The sequence below is a fragment of the Theropithecus gelada genome, chromosome 3 (genome assembly GCF_003255815.1).
Source record: "Theropithecus gelada isolate Dixy chromosome 3, Tgel_1.0, whole genome shotgun sequence".
Classification (NCBI taxonomy): domain Eukaryota; kingdom Metazoa; phylum Chordata; class Mammalia; order Primates; family Cercopithecidae; genus Theropithecus; species Theropithecus gelada.
Genome location: NC_037670.1, coordinates 80,773,127 through 80,795,937, shown reverse-complemented (window position 1 = coordinate 80,795,937; position 22,811 = coordinate 80,773,127). Strand labels below are relative to the sequence as shown.

Here is a 22,811-nt window from a genome sequence, read left to right as displayed (position 1 = left end):
CATATGATCCAGCAATCCTACTTCCTAGTATTTATCCAAAGGATTTGAAATCATCTTGTCAAAAAAATACCTGCACTTCTATGTTCAATGTAGCACTATTCACTACAGCCAAGTTACAGAATCAACATTTTCACACTGTTTGGGAAAACAAAGAGTTTCTCAACTCAAGTTTATCTTTGCGATAGGAAAAATCAAGAAATAATATGTGCAAAGCCATCTAGGGTCTGCAACAAAAGTGGAGGTAAGTGTAGTGAGGGGTGGGAGGAGAGGAAAGAAGGCAGAGAGGAAAGAAAGAAGGAAGGGGAAAATATCACAGCAGGTCATAGAAACTACCTCAAGGAATCAAAAGTTTAAGAGCAGGATTCCCACATTCAATGACTTTCACCCAAACAGGTAATGCAACTAGGTTTAAAAAATTATGTAAATGTTGTAAAAGGGATTTTCAAGGCAATGAACATTGATTACATGCACCAATATATCTGAAAGAGCTAGAAAGCACAGAGTTTAGCCAATACATTTGTGCATTTTAAAGACTGTCCCTTAATAAACACAGTAATGAACCTTATTTTACTGCAACATTATTTATCACAGCAAAGAACTCAAACAATCTAAGTGTCCATCATTAAGACAACATCCCAATTAACCGTGATTTAGCCATATTGTAAACTTAAAAAAGTGGTACATTTCCATGAGCTGGCATGGAAAAATATCCAAGCTATGGCTGAGTGAAAAAGCAAGTTGCTGAAAATGCATATTATACGACACATACACACACACACACACACACACACACACACCACAAAGTGACAATAGCTATAATCTTTCAGGAGGAACCTAGGATAAGATGGTTGTGGTGACAGAGGAGGAGTCAAAGAAGACTGGACACTTTGGTCTTCTCAGTAGTATTTTTTTTAATAAAGAATATATATTCACATTTTACTTAGATAGAAAAAGAATGATTTTAAAACAACAGTACACACCCTCAAATGTGTTTATCCCAAATCAAAATTTAACATATTGAAACCCACCAAACTCAGGTTTATGCTCACCTAAGAAAAGAGCTTCTCCCACCATGTCAATGAATATATTTGAACACGTGGAGATATCCTTGAATACAGAGAAAGTGTTCTCTTGAATTGGTTATTTTTAAAAAAATTTAGATCACTGAAAATCTTCTCATACAAAACTGAAGACATCAGTATGCTTCTACTTACATGTTGATGGGGTTTCAGACATGTTACCCCAAAATAAGTCACCCGGGCATATTGAATATTTTAAGCTGAAGGAATTGAGAAACAGCATGTACAGGAAGGACTTTCTGATCTTCCCCTGAAGCAGGGCATAAAACTTACGAAGGACTTTCTGGTCAACTTCATAATAAACCTATTTAGAAACTTATAATAAACCTGAATAAAAAGTTATAAAATAAATTCAAACTGTGGTAGATGCTATTACTATTTGCGAATAAAGACCTCCTTCTCTCCCCAAGGAAGGACTGTGCTCCTACACCCCATTTTGGATTTGACCAGGAGATTTGCCTTAATATAAACAACCATCAAGCAAAATATTTAAAGGTGACCAAGTGGTCTAAGTTTCTCTTGCCTCTGTCCTCTGCAGCAAGAGGTACATCCCATGGAGCCTTTGATCTATTTTACAACTATGTAAATTGTGGATAACTGATAACAACATGAAATAATTCCTGTCCACTGACATGCAAATATTAATTTCTGTCTCGTGAAGATTCGGTGAGCTTCCCTCCCCCACTGTGGAATGCGTTTTGTCCTTCATTTGCACATTCCTAATCTATGAATGTGGCTATTATTTGGATTGTCATTTGAACTAGTCATAACATCCTACCAGTTCCTCATTAATAATGAGTTAAATAAAATCTCTAACACATGTTCATTTTATATCCAAAAGAGAGTACAATTTTACCTTTCTTTGAAAATTATCCTGAGTGCTTAAAATGTTAGGTAATTTTACTATACACTGATAGCCCCTAGCAACCCTATCTTTAATGAGAAAATGGAGCCCCACAAAGATTAAGTAACTCACTTAAAGCCACATACTGATTAGTAGTAGAGCTGGAATCTAAACTCTGGGTCTAGATGACACCTCCACACTGCTTCAAGGGCAACCCTTCAGAGAAAGGAGAGAATAGGATGGAATCAGGGCATTCTGAAATCACAGAAGTCTTAAGGGCCAGTTCCTTTTTTGATCATATGAGGGAATGAAGGCTCAAAGGCATAAAGATCTTGGCCACATTGTATAGCTTATTATAGGTAGGGATCAGAACCCAAGGTTCCTTACAACCAGCCTGGTGATCTTGCATTCAGGGAGGAAGTCAACTTAGACTAGGGCCTTGATGGATAAATAGAATCAACAGACTGGCAAGATGCAGGAAAGAGGGGCTGGACACACGTGAATGTGAGGTATGGAAAGTAGGAGAGGCCCCTCTACCACAAGGGTTCCAGGAAATTTACACAGTGGGGAGCCTGGGAGTGGGAAGAGATGGGGCAAGGATACTCTGTGTCCAGACATTGTCAGAGGGGCCAGAGGTTTGTACTGCAGGAGAAGTACTGCTTGCGGGAGAAATTCCTGGAGGCTGTAAAATGAGTTATCTGCTTTCCCAGTAGTCAGAGACTAGATGTTTGGCCACCTGACTTTGGGCACAACCCTTTGCCATCTGAGCTTGTGCTTCACCTGAGGCTGAAAAAGATGACATCCAAGATTCCTTCTAGGGCCAAAAACTACAGTAAAGTCAAAATAGTAGACATACTTCCTCATAAGTTGATCATGGTGGCATACTCTGTTATAATCACATGTGTTCTAGAAACCCAGGATGCCACGTGAGGCAGAAAAGTCAGAATAGCCCACGTGGGGTCCTGGAGAGAAGGGGCTGCCTCAAAGCTTATTTTGGAGGAGGAGGTGGAGAAGACCTCATGGCCTAAAGAGGAAAACAAACCTACTTGCCCTTGCCTGACTGTCACACTGTGTCCCAGACCAGCAGGGACTTCACAGCAAGGCCAGGCTTTCTATTCTGTGAGTTCCTCACACCTGGAGAGTGTCCCCATCTCTCTGTCACTTAGGCATACCCTGCTTCTCACAACTCTGAGGCAAGAATCAAGTTTGCAGGGCATCTGTTCACTGCTACGGGTGTGTGGAGACAGCCACTGACAAGAACACTGATTCCCAAAAGGCACATGTACATACAAGATGAATGCAAAAAGAAAAGTGACTGGACTAGAGAGAAGAGATCAGCTCTACCAAGAAAGAATCATGATTCCTGCTTCTATTATTGTAGGTAAAAACCTACCATCTTATGGTCACATGCCGGGTCTTATGAAAATAAGGGATGTGCACACAGACAGTGCCCTCTCCACACCTATGCACCAACCTGTGGAGCCTCCCTCCCCAAAGAACAGCCAAGAACCAGGGTATCAGCAACTGTTAGAAATGCAGAATCTCAGGTCCCATCCCAGCTCTGCGGGATCAGAATCCACATTCTAAAAACATCCCCAGATGATCACATTAAACTTTTTGAGAAGTGCTGTTTGTAGGGTTCCTGAGAGTAATGCAGCAGCAAAGCTCAGGTACACAAGGAAGGACTAACAAGTGAGCAGAGAGCTGGAGATGGGGAAAGACCAGACCATGAATTGGGGATCACAAGCTCTCTTACCAACACAATAATTCAGGTGACTTCTCAAAACTAATCTTCAGCTGAGATCAGCTGACAGAGTAAGACCTTCCCAGGATGAAAGGAGTGCTAAATCCCCAGGCAGGACGAGGTAGAAGGGAAGGGGCAGGCTCTCTCTTAATGGCATCCTAGCAGAATCAATTGTCAGTTCCCAAAGCTGTCCTAGAGGCGTGATGCTCTGTGGTGCATTTCCTATCTCTTTGTGACTCACCCACAGATGAATGGGCTCAAAGAAAAGGGAGAAGCGAGCCATGAAATACAGTAAATTACAGCTTAATCTTCCTCACCCTGGAATTCATTCAGTAGTTTTAATGAACTTACAGTCTGGAAGGCAGGTTGAAGAATGTATATGGAATACATTTCATGCCACTCTGAGCATCAAAGGAGCCCGATTCCCTTTGTTATTAAGGGGATAAATGTCCTTCCTTCAGTCAGTACCTTGGCAAAGAAAAACAAAACAAACAAACAAAAAAAAACCTGTTTTCCATTATTGCTGTTATCTACTGCAAAACTCTAAAGAATACAGATTTTCAAGAAGTGGTTCCCAAGAGCACAGTCAGCTTCCTGACCTTGTATCTTCACCCTGAACCACTGAGACAAACAGGGGACCCTGAACTGTCACCTTGAAACTCCACCAGGGTCTCTCCCTGTGGGTTACCTCCTTTGACTTGACCCATAGACCCAAGAGAGAAATTGTCATGGCTTACTTCTAATTCAGGTTGGATGAAAACCCAAAGACCCCTGGAAGGATACCGAGCTATCTCTAGAAAACAAAAACGGTACCCTGATTTATTAACATATTTATATGCATTAATATATGTCCAGATTAGACCTGGACATTTAAATTCATCTCCAAAAGGATATAGCTTATGCTCTCATACTCCACTCCTACCAACCATTATCAGTAATTTTCAAATTATGGACTGCTCTCTATCAGTAGATAACAAAATCAACTTACTGGGTTATGGCCAACAATTTTTATGTTAATAAAATAGAATAGGAAAATTAGACTTAATCAGTGGTAGTAAGATGAGTTCGTGTGTGTGTGTGTGTGTGTGTGTATGTGTATTTGCACACATAATGTAAAATGTATTTTTTTTACTGTGTGTCACAGTCAAACCAGCACAAGAGCTACTTGTGGCTACACAGCACCTGGATATCAGCCCCTTACTAGAAAGAGCAGAGATGCAACATGAGAAAAGAACTGGAAAAACAGGTTTCCTCCATGAGCTTCTAAAAGCAAAAGGAGGAAGAAATTAAGCCCTCTTGTGGCCCAACAGATGGGCTGGAGCTTCTGGTTACCCTCTCCCCTACTCACATTCCCCCCTCCCCCTACCCCCTACATCCCATAAATCTCACAAGAATGAAGAAAAGCTGATTTGTGCCACACGGATTTGTGCCTCGGACAAAGATGCCAATCTGGTGGATGGATTCCCCTTAGCAGTGAAAAAAGAGGCTGAGCAATTTGGAGACCCTATTCCTTGGCACAGTTTTCACTGAGGTCCTCATTCTCTACAAAAATTATTTTTCTTTTCTCCCCAAGGTGTGTCCATGGTAGCCCCCCAGTCAGGCTTGACTTCAAATGCACAAAAAATCTAAACAGGAATTAACCAAATGTCCAAACAGTACTGATGTGAACTTTAATGCAAACACTAAATCATAATCCCACCTTTGTCACTATATCCCAATACCTCCAAAGTTAAATACAGAGGCAAGGTAGCATAAGAGTTAAGAGATTGGGGCCAAAAGTCAACCTGGCCTCAACTGAACCAAGCCCCATCATTTCCTGACCTTGGGAAGTTACTTATGATTCACTAAGACTCAGTTTTCTAACCCATAAAATGGAGGCAATAATATTATAGCACCTATCTCAGAGGATTTAATAAAAATTAAATAAGTGTGTAAAGCATTTACCTCAGTGCCAAGGACATAATGATTATCATGCATCTTCAAGTAATATTATGGTTATTTTTATTATTACAATCATACTCTATTATTTAAAGGCAAAGTTTAGTTTCTCCTCAGCCTCATGACAGAGCAGGAGCATTGCCATCTTGGACAAGCACCACCATTTTAAAGTTCCCCTTGACCACCTTGACCAAAAACCACCTAAATCCAACCCAAAGGACATCAGCCTAATGGCTAATGTCAGCATGACCACAAACAACAAATGACATCTCCAACCAGAAACATTCCAACCCTAAGATAAACCCTTCCACAACCAGAGACATGCCAGCCCCAAGATAACCTCCCCTCCAACCAGAGACATTCCAACCCCACAATAAACTTCTCCTCCACACAGAAAGATTCTGAGCCTGTGATAAGCTCTCTCACCCTGAACCCTTAAATACTCTTAGTCTGTAAGAGAGAGTGCTCCTGACCAAAATTGGTCAGAAGCCCCTCTCATGTTTATTCTCCAAAATAAACCTGTCTTTGACTGTTGAGCTGCTTTTCATGTTTCTTTCCTCTTTAACTCTTACACCTAGCTTGTTTGGTTGGTTGTTGTTTTGCAATCAATACCAATGATATAAATTTAAAAGGAGGAGAAAAAAGAAATTATATTTTGTGATCAACGTTTGTTGTAAATGATGTACATAGTGATGGCTCCCAAACTAAATTTCCCAGGGAATTCCCTATTTCCTTGAGTGGGGAAAGAGCATCTGAATTATTTGCCCATTAAATGAGTTGCCAAAAGCCAGAAAATCTATGCATCTGAGAGTTTTCATCTCAAGGACCCAGGAGCTCGAAATCCTAGCAGTATGAATCATCTCTGTCCAAGTGTATAGAGTCTGTTAGCAGAGGGCAGCTCTTGCCTCTGATGGCAATGGACACCAACTGCTGCTGAGAAAACAGGAAACGTAATCCCATGTTTCAGCTTTAATGTGCCTGGTCAATTGTTAAATCTGACTTGAAGGGAGAGAGATTTCATCTTGACCCCCTTGGATAATGAACAAGAAGGACAGCCTGGCCTGCAAAGGCCCCACCAGAGTGGGGCCAGCTCAGAGAAAATTCAGCCAACATAGCAGTGGAATCATGCTCTTTAAGGGTCAGGCTAGCCTCATAGGTACCATACTCTTTCTAAACACAGGTCTCTCCATTCACAAATTGTTTGCTTCAAAAATGACTTTTTCTCCTATAAATGTAATTCCTTTGTCTGAGAACCACATATGCAAGAAAGAAGGACAAAGGAAGAGCCATCTAAACTACTAGGTCAGCTACATTCATTCATTCATTCACGTGCCCCAGCATACCCATCCTATAGGTTTACTAGGGTAACAACAGGGGTATGGATGAGGCAACAGGGAGGTACAGAGGAAGAAAGTGCTTAGAGTGAGTTGTATAGCTTAAATGCTCATATTAGAAAAGGTGGAAGGTTTAAAATCAATGCCCTATGTTTCACCTTAAGAAGTTAGAAAATGAAGAGCAAATTAAACCCAAAGTAGAAGAAAGGAAATAATAAACACAAAAGCAGAGCACAATAAAACATAACATAATCAACAGAAAAAGTTAACAAGGACAGATTTTTAAAAGCATTAATAAAAGTAACAAACAAGTAGCAAGGTTGATCAAGAAATAAGAGAAGGCACAAATTACTAATGTCCTGAACGAAAAAGAGATATTGCAGATCTTACAGATATTAAAAAGATGGCAAGCAACATTATGTCAATGAATTTCACTACTTAGATGAAATGAACAAATTCCTTGAAAAACCACCACTTAACCAAGAATGACTTAAGAACAAATAGAAACTCTGAATATCCCCATACCTATTAAGGCAGAGGTTATCCACGTGCAGCTCCAGCAGACAGGCAGCATCAGCAATACTTGGAAACTTTTTGAAATGCAAATCCACAGCTCTCACTGTGACCTACCAAATCAGAACTTTAGAGTGGGTGGGGGTGGGGGTCTTAGTAATTTGTGTTTTAACAGACCTTGCTGGTAATTCTGATACCATTTGAGAACTGTTTGAATACTGTCTTCCTACAAAGAAAGCCAGATCTAGATGGTTTCACTGATGCATTCTACCAATTACGTAAGAAAGAAATCATACCAGCCTTACAAAAACTGAGAAAATTTAAAAAGGAGGGATCACATCTCATCATTTACTGTCAATCTCTACTCTTTTATGGAAGACGTAGGAGAGTCTTTATTTTCCCTTTGATTCTTATTTTAAAGTGATTCCTGGTTTCTTTGAAATGGGCCATTCTGACAGACAAGTGGTCCACATAGCCCAAATGGCCACACTGCATGTTCTCAAGTAGAGAAAGGTCTTTACTAGTTGTCTTCTGTCTTTTGCTCACAGCCCTCAGGGGAGTGATAATCTAGTTCACGATAAGGTAACTAAGGCAGGGAACTGCAGCTCACCCACAAGGACACCCACGGCATAGTGATCCTTCCCTACTCTTGCATACAAACCTCACTCAAGCCAGAGCAGGGACTGGGGCTCAGAAAACAAAAGCGGTGTTAACAAATGAACTATCTGCTCATAGTATTCCTTCTAAATAAAACACCCATACGACCTTTCCACATCTGGCTGTTTCTCTTACTCATCCTTAAGCCTCAGGTGTCATCTACAGAAAGACTTTTCTGAACCCCCAAACTAAGCAGATGTAACTAAATCTTTACATCTGTGTCCAAGAGCTTAATATTGAAATTCTCTATGACTTTGCACCTCTGTCACAGAACTTATATTGAAATTGCCTGTCTGGGTCCTATATCTCTCCTTTAATGCCATTAGCTCCTTGAGGGTAGAAACCACATCTCAGTTTTTACTTTGGTTTTGGTTTAATGTCTCACAGTGCTTGACTATTAATTGCATAGTTCTACTCAGTAAACTTGTAGTGAAATGAAGAGACTGAGAGTGGAGTCAGACAGGTCAAAATTTACCTCCATAAATAAAATACTCTCAACTCAAAACTTTCAGTATGACTTATTTTTAAAAATAAATACTTTCAATTTGTTCAATCTCTCAGTAATATTATTAATGCAAACCATATAGACTGACTTTCATTTTGCAAATCTCACCTACCCTTTTTAAATCTATGGTGGACACGTAATGTCCCTGCCCACAGATCCATGTATTGTAGAACCTACTAGAAGATAAATACAGGGATCAAAATAATAACTGTAGCAGGTGACACCTACAATCTTAGGATAAAAGGGTTGAATTTCTTCTTTTAGCCTCTTTATGTGGACCTGCGCTTTGCCTTCACAGCCTTGCAGGTCATCCTGAAGCACGAGGCGACAGATTCTCCCACCTCCACCCATTGCAGACCCCATTCCAATGAATCCTCCAATAAATGAGATCCTGAAGAATTAATCTCCTGCAGAAGCAGAATAAGTGCCTGAGGGAGGCCAAGTTTTGCAGAGAGTTAATTATGATGAAGGAGGACATTCTGTGGCCATTAATTTTTTATTGGGAAGTTGGGCACTATATTAACAGCTACTATATATATCTAGAATTGGGCCATATAGCATACATACATTGTCTCATTTACTTCTTACAACCCTTTGAATTAGGTACCATTAGTAACCCCTACCCTGAGAATAAGCTTAACTGGCTGAAAAATCACAAAGTTGAAGTGGTGGAAAATGGATTTAAATTTGCATCTCTCAGACCCCAAAATCCATGCTCTGAATGCTAGTGTTATATTGCCTTGTTTACAGACTTCTGGTATAATTATGCTCCTACAATGTCCCATCCAAGCCAATGGCAAAAGTAAGTCACTGATATCAAAGAGGGGGGATCATCTACCCCACCAATCTAAGACAAAAAGCACCCTTTAAACATGATTCATTTTCAACACAAGAGACTAATTTAAGAAACATTTTTTTCTATTCAAAATAACGATGCTAAATGGGAAGCGATTTAAGCTTTACAATGGCTTCATCAGAATCTCATCTGTCAAATCGCAAAATCATGCTCCCAGAACATATTTCTCAATAGAGTGAATCAGCAGGAAAGAAAAGCAGATGTAAAGCAAACAGGTGAAAGTATGAAGTTAGCAATAATTGTGCTCATGGACCACCACCATCAGCACCACCATCATCATCCTCATCACCAGTATTATATTGTTATTATTAAGTACCTTCATTCCCAAATAGTAACATTATGTCCCCTGAAGGAATGGGGCTTCTGTTTACCCAGCAAACAGGCACTGTTTGCATTGCTATAAGGGTTAACCTACTTTCTCTCTTGATAATGGGTCATGAGTGAGTGGGGGTGATCAGTAAAGATAGTACTCTTACAAACAACAGAGTACACTTGTAGTTACTAAAATTATCCAAAAAATCATGGCAAAATTATCAAAGAAGTGGAATTATGAATTTGGTATGACAGCAGAAGGATGATTGCACATCTCACAGTCCATATTGCTCACATCGGGTTCTCACATGCTTTAATTGCAGTGCTAATTCTGAGAACTCTTGATTATGATCTAATGGTGGAACACATCTGAAAGATTAAAGAACTAATTGTAGAAAAGTCAACACAAAGTCCTCCATTTATGTATGTACCAGAGTACGACAAGACAAAGGGGACGACCCTGTCCCCTGGTGGCAGAGCACAGCAATTCAGAAACTTGCAGCAGGAAGGAACTTGCCTGTGCCTCCACATTTAGCCAGGCTTTCAGAAGCACTGGACTTCTATCAATTTCTAAGGATATTTGTGTCATCAGGGTGTACTAAGTAGGAATCTATTCCCATTTATATTGTGATTTGCTTTGTACCTACTAATTTTCACTGAAATCACTATTATAATTTACTCTCTCTACCCCTACAAGTAAGGGATAGAACTTCATTTCCCAGTAAATTTATTTTGTTTTATTGCCTCCTAGGTAACAATGTGCAATAATACCAAAGTGTTCCATTTAAGATCTGTGATTCTGTGCTTTTCAGGACTAGTAAAATATAATAGCAGGTGGAACTTGTGATTTCTAATTTGTTTCAGGAAGAAGTATACTGTGTTTATATAAGCCACACAATATTAACCCTTCAAGACAACTTTAAAATCTCTTTCAAAGCATGATTAAAAGTACCTCTAAAAATTTTCCTTGTGAAATGTAAATGTATCTAATACACCTATAAAATATTTTCAGCTACATTATGAAACATAATTCACAAATTTACTACATAACTAACAAGTCAAAATAGTAACATTGATAACAATTGCTAAAATGTTCTTTACACTTACTAAAAGCCAGGATATACACTTAATGCTTTTAATCTTTATCTCTTTTAACCCTTACAACAAACCCATAAGGTAAGTATGTTATTCCCTTTTTAAAGAAGAAGGTAAAGTTAGAACTATGTACCTCAACATTGGCACTCTAACAGTTTGGATAATCCTTTGTTGTGGTGGAAATGTTCCATGTATTATAGACTATTTAGCAGCATCCACGGTCTCTGTTCACTAGATACCAGTGACATACCCCATACCCAGAAGTGACAACCAAAAACTGTCTGTAGACATTGCCAAATATCCTTTTAGGGCCAAACCAGCCAAATCGCCCCCAGTTGAGAACCACTGGCTTAGAGAAGTAAAGTAACTTACTAAAGGTCATATGCTTAGAATATAATTGATCAGAAGCCAGGCATTCTGACACGAGAATGTATACTCTGAGTCAATGAAATATAATGCTGTTTACTCTGTGATAGTCTAAAGAACATAAATTTTCCTCCAAAATAGAAAACTAAAAATGAAGACAAACTATAAATGCCTTCCTGTAGAAAGATATTCCATGGCCACAACAGACTGTGTCCTTCCAAACTTTTCCTTTCCTAATTAAGGTCCATGTCCCAATGCCTATTGCCCTTATGTAGCTTGATCTCCTGCCGCACCTGCCCCAATATTCTTTAAGTCCTACTCCATGTGCCCCAAAAGACAGTCACCAATCCCTTGTTAAGGCTGATTCCACCCTTTAGTAAATAAGATCCAGCCTCTGCCTCACAGAGGCCCTGAAGAACAGGACCTGTCTGCTTCCTACCAGTTCCCTTAGAGGACCCAAGACTTCCACCTGTACCATCTCAAAGTGCAAGCCTTCTGCACAGTGGTCACTGAATTCTGGTACTGAAGTCCCAAGCCTTCAGTGACCAGGCACTTTCCACACACCAAAGACTTCCTATGTGCCTCACATAGACTACTTCATTCCAGGCTCACAAAAACCCTAGGAAGCAAATACTACTTCCATTTACCAAAAGAAATAGATTCCAGTAGGCAGAGGAAACCCACAAAAGCATATCACCAGGTTCATGACAGGACTCAGATTTCAACCCAAGTATGGACAACTCCAAACCTCTGCTCTGTATTCCAACCCTATACTCTTCCAATTTCATGGCAGGGCAAAGACTACAGACAAACCCTTCCAAAGCATGTTCTCATCATGACATATTCCCTCCAGCTTGCTTAGAAGTTCATCAGTCCAGTCACCTCTCTCAACAACCCAAATTTATGGGAATAAACAAAGCAGAGCTGAGCATGACTTCACTTGTGGAATAGAAAAGGGAAACATTCAGGCAGTGACCTCACGAACTTTGAAAAGGCAGTGTCATATTAAATCAGAGGATAGAAAAATACAGAACATGTTTTCTCTTATCTGATTCTATTTTTGTTATTTACTTTTTTATGCATAAAGAGTTATGTATTCATGTATGACTGATCACATTGCTTCAAAGCACTTTAAGATGTTAAGTACGAAAATAGACAATTTTGAAAAAAGAACCTGGTGGTGGAGGTGAGGATTTTTCCCTTTCAATCACATTACTTAAATATAGCTTGTTGTTTTTTTGTAAAGTCTTCATTAAACTTTCCTGAGAGCTTCAACTTTTAGGTTAAGGCCAAATACAAAACTTTCAAACATAAAATGTCTGAGGAGAAAAGAACAATTGGCAGAGCAGGGAAATGAACTACCAAAGGCAGATCTTTTTGATGTGTTGACTTTATTCAGTTTTAAGCTGCTTCATCTGGGGAATAAAAACAAAGGAGGAGCTCCACAGCTGTAAAAATCTATAAAGCCAGGCTAGGCACAGTGGCTCATGCCTGTAATCCCAGCACTTTGAGAGGCCAAGGCGGATAGATCACTTGAGGTCAGGAGTTTGAGACCAGCCTGGCCAACATAGTAAAACCCCGTCTCTATTAAAAACACAAAAATTAGCTGGGCACGATGGCATGCACCTGTAATCCCAGCTACTTAGGAAGCTGAGACAGGAGAATCGTTTGAATGGGGGAGGCAGAGGTTGCAGCGAACTGAGATCTTGCCTCTGCATTCCAGCCTGGGCAACAGTGCAAGACTCCATTAAAAAAAAAAAAAGTATAAAGACAAAGGGATAGAAAGAACTCAAGAAACTTTCAACATGTGAAAGGCCTGCCTTTAAACCCTGGCCCGACCATTTGTCTGCTTTGTGACCTCGGTTGAGTTACCTCTTTTCCATGAGTTCCTCTTCTGTAAAACAGGATCATTATGAAGATCAAATAAGAAAATGCATGTAAAGGACCTGGCACACAGTAGACACACAATAGATTTCAATCAGTAGGGGGCCCTTTGAACATACCTATGTGTTTGCCAAAGTTTGTGCTTTAGCAATACTTTTAACGTCCCGTGATTACTTCTCATTAATTAGGTGAATTTAGAAGTATTGTAAACCAAGGGTAATCTGGCTAGGGGCTAAAGGACAATATGTATGGGGCACAGACTATGTTACCTGCCCAGTGATCTCTGTGCTAACTGGCAATTTTGTTCTTTTTGGGTGATTCGGTTAAATAGCACAGAGTGCCAGCCATCACTGCAGAAGTCGTTCAGTGACCTGGACTTCCTCCTGGAAGGACCTCAGTAACTGGAACCAGAGAATATGGTTTCTGAGCTAAAGACCATATTCATTCTCAGATTCAATCTCATCTCTTTACAGACAAGGACATTGAACCAGAGAGGAGCAATTCGGCACAGCTAAGTAAGTGACAGAACCTAAACGTGATTCTTAATCTTACCTCTCTACCAATGGTTCTCAGCTACAGGTGATTTTGACATCCAGGGGACATTTTTGGTTGCCACAACTAGGGGAAGATGAGATGTTACTGGCATCTAGTGGGTAGAGGCCAGGGATACTGCCAAATATCCTATAAGGCACAGGACAGCCTCTATAGTAAAAGCATCAATAGTCCATGGGTAAGAAATGCTGATCTACTCCATTGGACCAGTGTCTCCAGGGAGTCCAAAATCTGCCTTTTAAACTGCTGCTGCTGGAAGTTAAACTTGGCCCCAGCATGGCGGCCCACACCAATGACTGACTCAACCCTGTCCATTGTGCCTCTTAGCATTGAGAGCCACCGGAATTGGGAAGGATTTACAGATTTGCCTCCTCAGGTAACTTAAAGTCTGGACATAACTTTTGAAGCACCCTGATATGCCCAGGCATAAGTGCTATTGACAGTCCTGAAAATGCACTTCGGTGTTATTAGGCAATCTAAGAAACTTATTCTCAAAACCATTTTGGCAAAACACCAAACAGTCAAATGATGCACAACCACAGTTATCAAATATTCAGAATGATCTACCCTGAGCAAATACATCTGATACTGCACTGAGCACCTCCATGATTAACGGCTTGAGTAGAGGAAACACAGAGATTGAGGCACTGATTAAAGCTAAAATACTCTCAGTGTTTCCACCCAAACTTGAGTTCCATGTTGCAGGGACTAAAAAAAGAAAAGAAAGGCAGAGTCAATGATTAAAGCAATTATGTACTTACTGGTTCTTGCCATGCATGCCATCTCTCTTGCTGACCTCACAGGCCTCTACACCGGCCAGTGTGAGGGTCAAATAAGAGTCTACATGTGGGATTATGCAGTGAACTGCAAAACCATTTGAAAGTATGAGTCACAATCCAAACTTATTTACCCACAGTTCCACCTGGTAACTATGATGTTAGTTCTGACTCATGATAGAAATATATGAAGGATCCCAATCTGATTAAAGTCAACACATATTTCATGCCCAATGCTTTTGGGGAGCATATTCCCCACTTCAAAAAATCAGTGATGCCACGAAGAATGACATGCACCCCACTAACACTTATACAGAATTAGAGAAGCAGGAACTCTTTTAGGTGGAAATACTTAAGAAGGTTCCATTGAAAGAGATGGTCTTTGAATTGGATCTTGAAGAAAAGATGGGTTTTCAACACATAAAAATGAGAACATTTAGAGTACTGGAAAGAATATGAAAGAAGAAAGGATCATAAAAAAATCAGGCAAATATGACAGTCAGTAAGGAGTTCAGCTTGACTGGAACTTAGGGTGAATGGAAGGAGGTAACAGACAAAGCAGTAAAGTTTAGGTAGAAGCAAGTGTTGGGAGCCCTAAAATCCAAGAGAAGAAGACAGGCATTTAACGGCCAACAGGAAGCAGATGGAGATTTGTTGTTATTTTTCAAACATAGAGGGCACAATCAGAGGAGCTGTGGAGAAAGTAATCAGACGTAGGTGTGCAGCATGGAGAAGATGAAGAAACCAGAGTAAAGAAAGAGATTAAAGAGGCTACTCAATACTCTAAGAGACAGGCAATGAGACTGGACCAAGATTATGGGAGGCAAAGTAATGTGAAGGAAAAGTCCACAATCTGTTAGAGACCCATTGATCATGGGCAGAGGAAGAATAAAAAGTTAAATTTGAAGAAACACCTAACAGAAGACCATACAAAGGGGCTCAGAAGTTTTGATACCGGATAAATGGAAGAAAGGTAGTAATTATCAGACATAAGGAAGATGGAAGAGATGAATGAATTGTGCCTAGATGATCCTCTTGACTCAGAAAATGACAGCTCAATGCCAAGGTCACTCCTGCTACTGGTGCCTAGATACACCACCCAGACTAGGTGCCTGAGCTATTATGCCTACTACATCCCAGCACCCTCTCATCCTATGCCTAGTTCCCAGGCTAAAGCCTCTAAACAGCCTTTCTGGGCCTAGATCCCTACACCTGTGCCACGCCCCCGCCCCCGCCCCCAGACTCCTGCTGATGCATTAGCAGGGATAAGTGAGTGAATGACTGAGTAAGGAGTGAATGAGTGGTGGTTGCCTATACTCAACTCTATACTCAAAACTATATAGACTCTCCATCACTCCCCTTCTTCTACCCCCAGCCATGTTTTACCTGAAATTGTAGTGCTTGCTGGCCCTTTCTCACATTAACTGCCCTAGGACTTACCCTTGCAGGCTAAGTCTCAGCATCCATCTGTGGCTGGGGCTCTAACCAGACCACTGTGGCTGCTATAAAGTCACCCTGATGCAGGTGGCAATCTTGGAATGTAAACTGGACACATTCTCATGGCTGATGCACTTGTTCTTACTACTTTGAGACTGTATTAGTCATCACAAATACAGGAAAATATTTGTAAAAGGATTTATCTTTTGGAAGAGCCTCTTGTCCCTGATGTTACCATTTAGGCTCTGAAAATTAATACTGCTAAGTAAGAAGGAGAATGCAGGATTGGTTGTGCATTAAGTATGCAAAAATGTATGATTTGATTTATCCTGTGTCGCCCCTGCTAATTTTCCCAACAAGTTATTTAGCTGCCACTTTTAACCGCAAACGTAGGGGACAACAGTCTACCAATTCTATTTCAAAGATGCTGAAAGAACTTTGGAATTAACCAATGGGCCTTAATATATCCTGGGAAGGAAACAGGGGCAGAGTTCAGCAGCAGATGTACCACATCCCATCCTAGGATACAGCTGCTTAGAAGGCAGCCTCCCACAGGGTGATAACCACTAGCCTTCCCACCCTTCACACATGACAATCTATTATTACCAGCAAAGGTGGCTGTTGTTGATGACTTATTAGGTATGCCGATTCATGAAGGCCGAACACGGGCTGGCCTGACTAAGGGAATCGTTTGCTGGATTTAATCAATTACTGGGTTCATCAAGTGTGATTACTGAGCCATGTCAAAATCCAAGTGAAATAACACATTAGACATTTGCAGAGAAAAATAACTCCTTGCTTTGCCTTGCCACAGATAGAGGCCATGCTATTATCTATATGTACAATATCCAGGTTATCAATTATCTGCACACATCTGTATCCTGGGCCGTCTTCCTCCTAGTGTCTAGAATATTTTTGAGCCATTTGCCTGTTTGAAACAAAAAGAAAGCCTAAAAGTCAGTAAAACATACATTTTTAAAATAACTGAAAACATGAAGAAAACAAGAAGAAAAGATTCTGGGTTATCCTATTAGACTTCAGTATGCCCATACTTTCAAGCACCAAAAATAATAAGCAATATCGGAGGCCTACTTTGTAATCTAGTGAGAGAAGAGTATACGATAATGTAAGTGTCCTCCCAAGAGACCTGGTTGTTCCCAATGACTTTCAATACTTATATCTATTATAGCACTCACCGCATTTTTATTATAATCCCTTTGTTCACCTGTATCTCACCTACAAGCCTGTGTACCTATTAAAAGAGGCATTTGTACATATGTTGTTATTTCCAGTATTTACTGAACTATATGGCAATATACTATAGTAAGTATTAAATAAACTTTTGTTAAATTGGAAGATTTTTGTAAAGTACTGTGCATGTGACTATCAATATAATATGATTATCAAAAACATGAGAGACCCTGTTGGCTAAAGTTACTCACAGAAATATGTCTAGATTTAGAAAATGAATAAATCAGACACAGTAAGAGCTATAACTTCTACCTAAACTATCTAAACAGTGCTATGATTAATAACAAATAAACAAAAATGTTCATGCTACACATGATCTTAGCCAAAAGGCCGAGAAGCAATAAAAACGTTCATGCTAATGAGGTTTTTCACTATGTGGTATGGCTTTTTAAAGCCACAACTCCAACTCCTAAACATTCTGACCAAAGTATTGCCATAATCCAGACACATGAAAATTGAACATGTGTCTGTAGAACTCCCCCAGGTTTGTGGATATGTCTTTAATTTGTGCCTCTATTTCTTAATCCCCTATCATACTGAAATAGGGATGTGTGTGTGTGTGTGTGAGAGAGAGAAAGAGAGAGAGAGAGAGAGAGAGTGTATGTGTGTTGGAAGCACTTCTATCATGGATTCAGCTTGCAACATCAGCTCTGATAGCAATTCCTTTCTTTAAGGGCAGCCCATAAGTATTTGATTATTTCTAGGTATTTCTCAAAGGTATAAACTTCTGCAAGCCAGACCTGATAACTTGAAAGTGAAGCTATATTAAAAGAAACTGGATGAGAAATTTACGGGTAAGCAGATTTACTGCATAATCCTCTCTAGCCATCAAATTACCACTTCACCACTTCTGCAAATCTTTTGTAATGATTGACCCTCATGAATGATATTCCTTCACAAGCAAAAGGATGGTTTCCCCTTAACTATATGGATTTAAAACCCAATCCAATAAAGTTTTCTGTACAAAGAGAGGCTTACCTACTACCTATTGATTCCCTTGCTAACCCGGTAAAGAGGACTTATGAAATCACTATTTCTACTGAAATTTGGTCTTGGAAGAGATTAGTATACTCTCCTTAATGCTAAGAGTGAGATTCAGTAGAATTACTATTATCAAAACATTCCCTTGGGCTACCAAAATATGCCTCAGACTTTAAGAAATACTTAAAGAAAGATAACTGCCTCAATTGTGTTGTAGTAGGATGATAATTACTTTGAAAGCTGTGGGATTTTTTTTCTTTAACAAGATTTTGATAGGTAAACAAATACATAAGTGAAATAAAATGAAAGTTAGCAAGAAAACTATAAACAAATGTAGATTATTTTTGTATCCTGGGCTGTCTTCCCCTTGATGTCCAAATCATGGGGAAGTTGATTTGGAAATGTTTTTAATATAACATTTATATCATTTAGTTTTCCTATATTAAGCCACCTACTTTATTTGACTAATTATTAACTCCAGCCAAATAACTGCAGTTAGAATTAAACTCACCAGTTAAGTCCACATTGCTGTGTTTGTTCCTACCATGAAAAAGGAATCACAGCTATTCCCAGTCCAAAAAAACCATCAAGTACACAAGCAAACATTCAAACAGACCATTACTTGACGGGGGGGTGTCGAGATATATTTAAAATTGTCTACCATTCATCAAATGAGGAATTCACCTACTCCAAATCTACAGATCCCCAGAGAAGGTCTCAAGCAAGATTATTCTGAAAAAGGCTGAAGGTTTGCTATATGGATTAAAGAAGGCTGGAAATTTTCTTAACACTTCTTTTAGCAAGAGATTTAGTCTATGTTCCATTCCCTTGAATGGGTAGGTTCAGTGATAGCTTGACCAATAAGACACAGCAGAAGTGATGCTCTGCCCACTTCTGGACCCAGGCCATAATTAAGAGAGTAGCAGCTTTTACTTCGTGTCTCTTAGAACACTTGACCTAAGAAACCACATAAGTGCAATTGCCCTGAGACCACCATGTAGTAAGAAGTCCAAGCCAGATGGAAGCACCCTGGAGGACAAAAGCTATGTGGGGAGACAGGGAGAGAGAGAAAAAAAATAAAGAGGGAGAGTGCAAGAAACAAAGAGCAGCAAGACTCCTAACATGTGAGCAAAGACACTATCTTGGAAGTGGAGTCTCCATCCCCAGCAGCCCGAGTTGATACCAGGTGGATCAGATTCAAACCAGCCAGCCAAGTCCTTCCTGAATTCCTGACCTGCAAAATTATGAGCAGAATAAAAGTTATTTTAAGCCACTAAGTTGAGGATGGTTTGTAATTCAGTGATGGATCAGAAGCACATGGATCTACTTCATATAAAAATATGTATCTCATTAAAACTAGAAGAGCTCAAACTGATCCTCTATTAATTCACACTTTAAATGACTTCAATAAAGCTTGTTCAATGCAATTGGCTTATTTTTCATTACAGTGACAAAATTAAAAATGCAACAGCATTCACGTCAGATATGCAAAAAACACACTTTCAAAACAAAATTGACATTGTAACTTGAACCTTGACAGCTTTGAGCAGCTCTCTTGTAAAACTTCCTCTCACTGTCTAAGTATCTCTCCTTAAAATAAAATTGAGGCAACTTTGAAGCACCTCATACTCCAGGTTAAGTACATGTGAAAATGATAAATTACTTTTTACTACTGAAGACTACTGTGCCCTCTAATCTGAGTGATTAATTTACATCCTGCTCAGTGGTTCACATGCAATTACTACCGTGAGTCCAACGAACCTGAACAAGACAGAATTGTTTAGCCATCTGTACAAGCTCACTATATTTAGAAAAGTACAGCAATCTCCAGGAAGCTTTAAAGTTTTAGTTCATTTTCCTCTCAATGACTCGTGCACTCTATGCTGCATATCAAATTATAATACCATTCCTTTGGACCCAAGTTTGCTCAACCCACCTTATTTTGTTGTTGTTGTTGTTTTGTTTTATTTTAGGCTTTTGGCAGGCTGAAGCCATGATTTTTAGTTTCTGTCTATAGTGATAAGAATAAAAGAGGGATGAGGAAGGGGCTTTATTGGCCCAACTGGAAGCAGAAACTAAGAACTCATGACCGTATTCTCTCCATTGAACACCCCTGGAGGAGATCATGCAACACAGGAATCTCTACTGTGAGACGATGCTCATTAGAGAAGGCGAAACTAAAGTGGTCAGCTACAACTGCCATTGTTGAAACCTACAGGCAAATTTTAATTGCATTAATCATTTTTTTAATCCGCATGTAATCTGTTTAATTCCATAACACCCAATTAAGTACAACAAAAGCAGACGCAGGCCTTCTAGATTGAATTGTGGGCTTCAAATGCTTGGTGAGCAAAAGGTCAAGCAACTTTATTTCCAAATCCTTCCCAATAAAAAGAATAAATATTCTAGAACATAACAATGGAGTTACATTATAATACATGTGTCCTTAGGCAATATTGGCATTGTGTGAAAATCAGGTGTCTTTACACAAACCTAGATGGTATAGCCTACTACATGCCTAGGCTATGTGGTATAGCCTATTGCTCCTAGGCTACAAACCTGTACAGCATACTACTGTCCTTAATACTGTGGGCAACAGTAACACAATGATAATTATGTGGGTATCTAAACATATCTAAACATAGAAAAGCTAATGCATTGTACTACAATGTTACTGCAACTACTGTGTCACTAAGCAATAGGAATTTTTTAGCACCATTATAATCTTATGGACCACCTAACTCAAGAAAAGCCTAACATACATGAGGTCTACACCCCTAGATAAGCCTAAGATAATATGTTTACTAAAAGTTTATGAAAGCTCTTCCTAAGAAAGCATCCATGATCAGCTGGACCTTTAGAATCCCAACTTTGATGGAGAGTCATAGCTAAGGTTTAGAGAATAAAGATGGAGGTTGGAAGTAGCAAGAGATGACACTGGAGAAATAAAAGAGGTCATGGAAGACCATCTGTGTCATTATTGTCCAGTCAAATGTGTGAAATCATTGTAAAAAACAGAAAGCAGTATATACAAAATGAACCAATGAATGAACAACGTGAGGTGATGAATATGTTAATTTGCTTAACTGTAATGACTTCACTATGTGTATGTATATATATACAAGGAAACATATCATACACCTTAGATATATATAATTTTTAAAAGATGAACCAATGAATAAATTCCACCAGGAAGTACGTGACATTTCCTAAGCTCATTTCATTATTCTATTGTTAGAGAACCCACTCACCCTCTCCATAGTCACAACTTACGTGCATGCACAAATATACATGCTGTTCCACCAAGTCAGCAAACTACATCTGTCAACAGGTACTGTAACAGGGAATGAAAATCACATATGCACTGAAAAATGGGCTTCCCATTGGACCTAGGAGGCCATATACTCAAAAACCTGGTAAGTCATTTTTCAACTATAAATACGGAAGATTTAAGTCCAATGTTTAATAGCCACATAGGTCAGGGCCAGTGACCACCTGATCCCTCATGGCTCCTTATGCCAAAGAGTCTGCAAAGCACAGCCCAGAGGCAGGCTGTGCACATGAGCGATGATGACAGATGTCATTCTAGTTAAAATTACCCTTTCCACAGTCAAATCGAAAGACTGCCACTGCCCTTAAAGGAATCTGTACCTGTGCTTTGAGCTCAACAGCATTTTGTCAGCAAATCAGGCAAATCAGCAAGGAGAGTCTGAGACAAAGGAGAATTCAGAAACTAAACAGCATATAAAGACTGCTTTGTGCTCCCCATCCATAAACCCTCAGTCCCTGCCAGCCCAATCACTCTCTGGTCAAGGTTTTAGGAAAATCACTAGACAGCACAGCAGTAACAAGCTTTTGAGCCCACAGGATCCACTCTCATGTGAAGGCATCCACCTACTGTGCCTCACTAGATGTCTGCAATCAATTTTTAATTGCAGCAGCAGTCACGATTGGAGATAAAGTAGGCAACATGCGGAGAAAGAACCAAGAGCCTGTTTATTACAATTCCGGTCCACCATGACCCAGACTTGTGAAGAGCTGGGCCACAAATGAATCAACCAGTTGCAGCTCAGAAAGATGTTCTTACCTCTGGGACGTTTTCTTATATTTCCTCCTGTAGGAAAAGAGGCATAAACACATATCAGAAAAGGATTTGGCAGGCAGTGGGTAAGAAAGGGATTACTTCAGTGGGGATGGGCATGGAGGTCAACACTTCTTAGGGGGGTTTCTCTGTGAAGCTTATGGGTTTCAAAGCTTAGTTAAAGGTTTGGGAATGCTGTGTTATATTGTAGTCAGAAGTACAGAACCTAAGCCTTTACAGTAAAAAATAGCATCCCAAGAGCTCAGTGACTCTGCTCCCATGTTCCTCCCTTTTCCTTTTGAAGGTTCCATGGCATTTTAGTTGAGGTCAGGCTTTAAAGACCACAAAATGTAGGTTCAAACCTCAATCCTTCCTTTACCAGGTTCATGAGGTTCTTGCAGAGTAAATGAACACATACTTACAAAACATCTCTTTTGTCTGGCACATATTAAATGGGTTAAATGGTGAATAATTATCAGTTATTTATGTTGTCACTATTGTTACTATTATCCCCAGCATCTAGCACTGAGGTCCCTTTAAGGATGTGCCTTTTTTCATGTAAATGTGCAAGCATGCAGCTAAACTATGAGATGAGACATAAGTTCT

General features: G+C 39.7%; 1 protein-coding gene across 9 annotated transcripts in view; it reads right to left on the bottom strand.

Annotated features, from left to right (window-relative positions):
• PDE1C (phosphodiesterase 1C) overlaps positions 1-22,811 on the bottom strand; it is a 661,967-nt gene that overhangs the window by 278,826 nt on the left and 360,330 nt on the right. For 5 of the 9 annotated variants that reach the window (XM_025380638.1, XM_025380637.1, XM_025380642.1 and 2 more), the window contains exon 3: positions 22,212-22,238. The exons of the other annotated variants lie outside the window; for them this stretch is intronic. In XM_025380638.1, the coding sequence (XP_025236423.1) occupies positions 22,212-22,238 (27 nt within the window). The remainder of the gene's footprint in view (positions 1-22,211; positions 22,239-22,811) is intronic. 9 annotated transcript variants of the gene reach the window in all.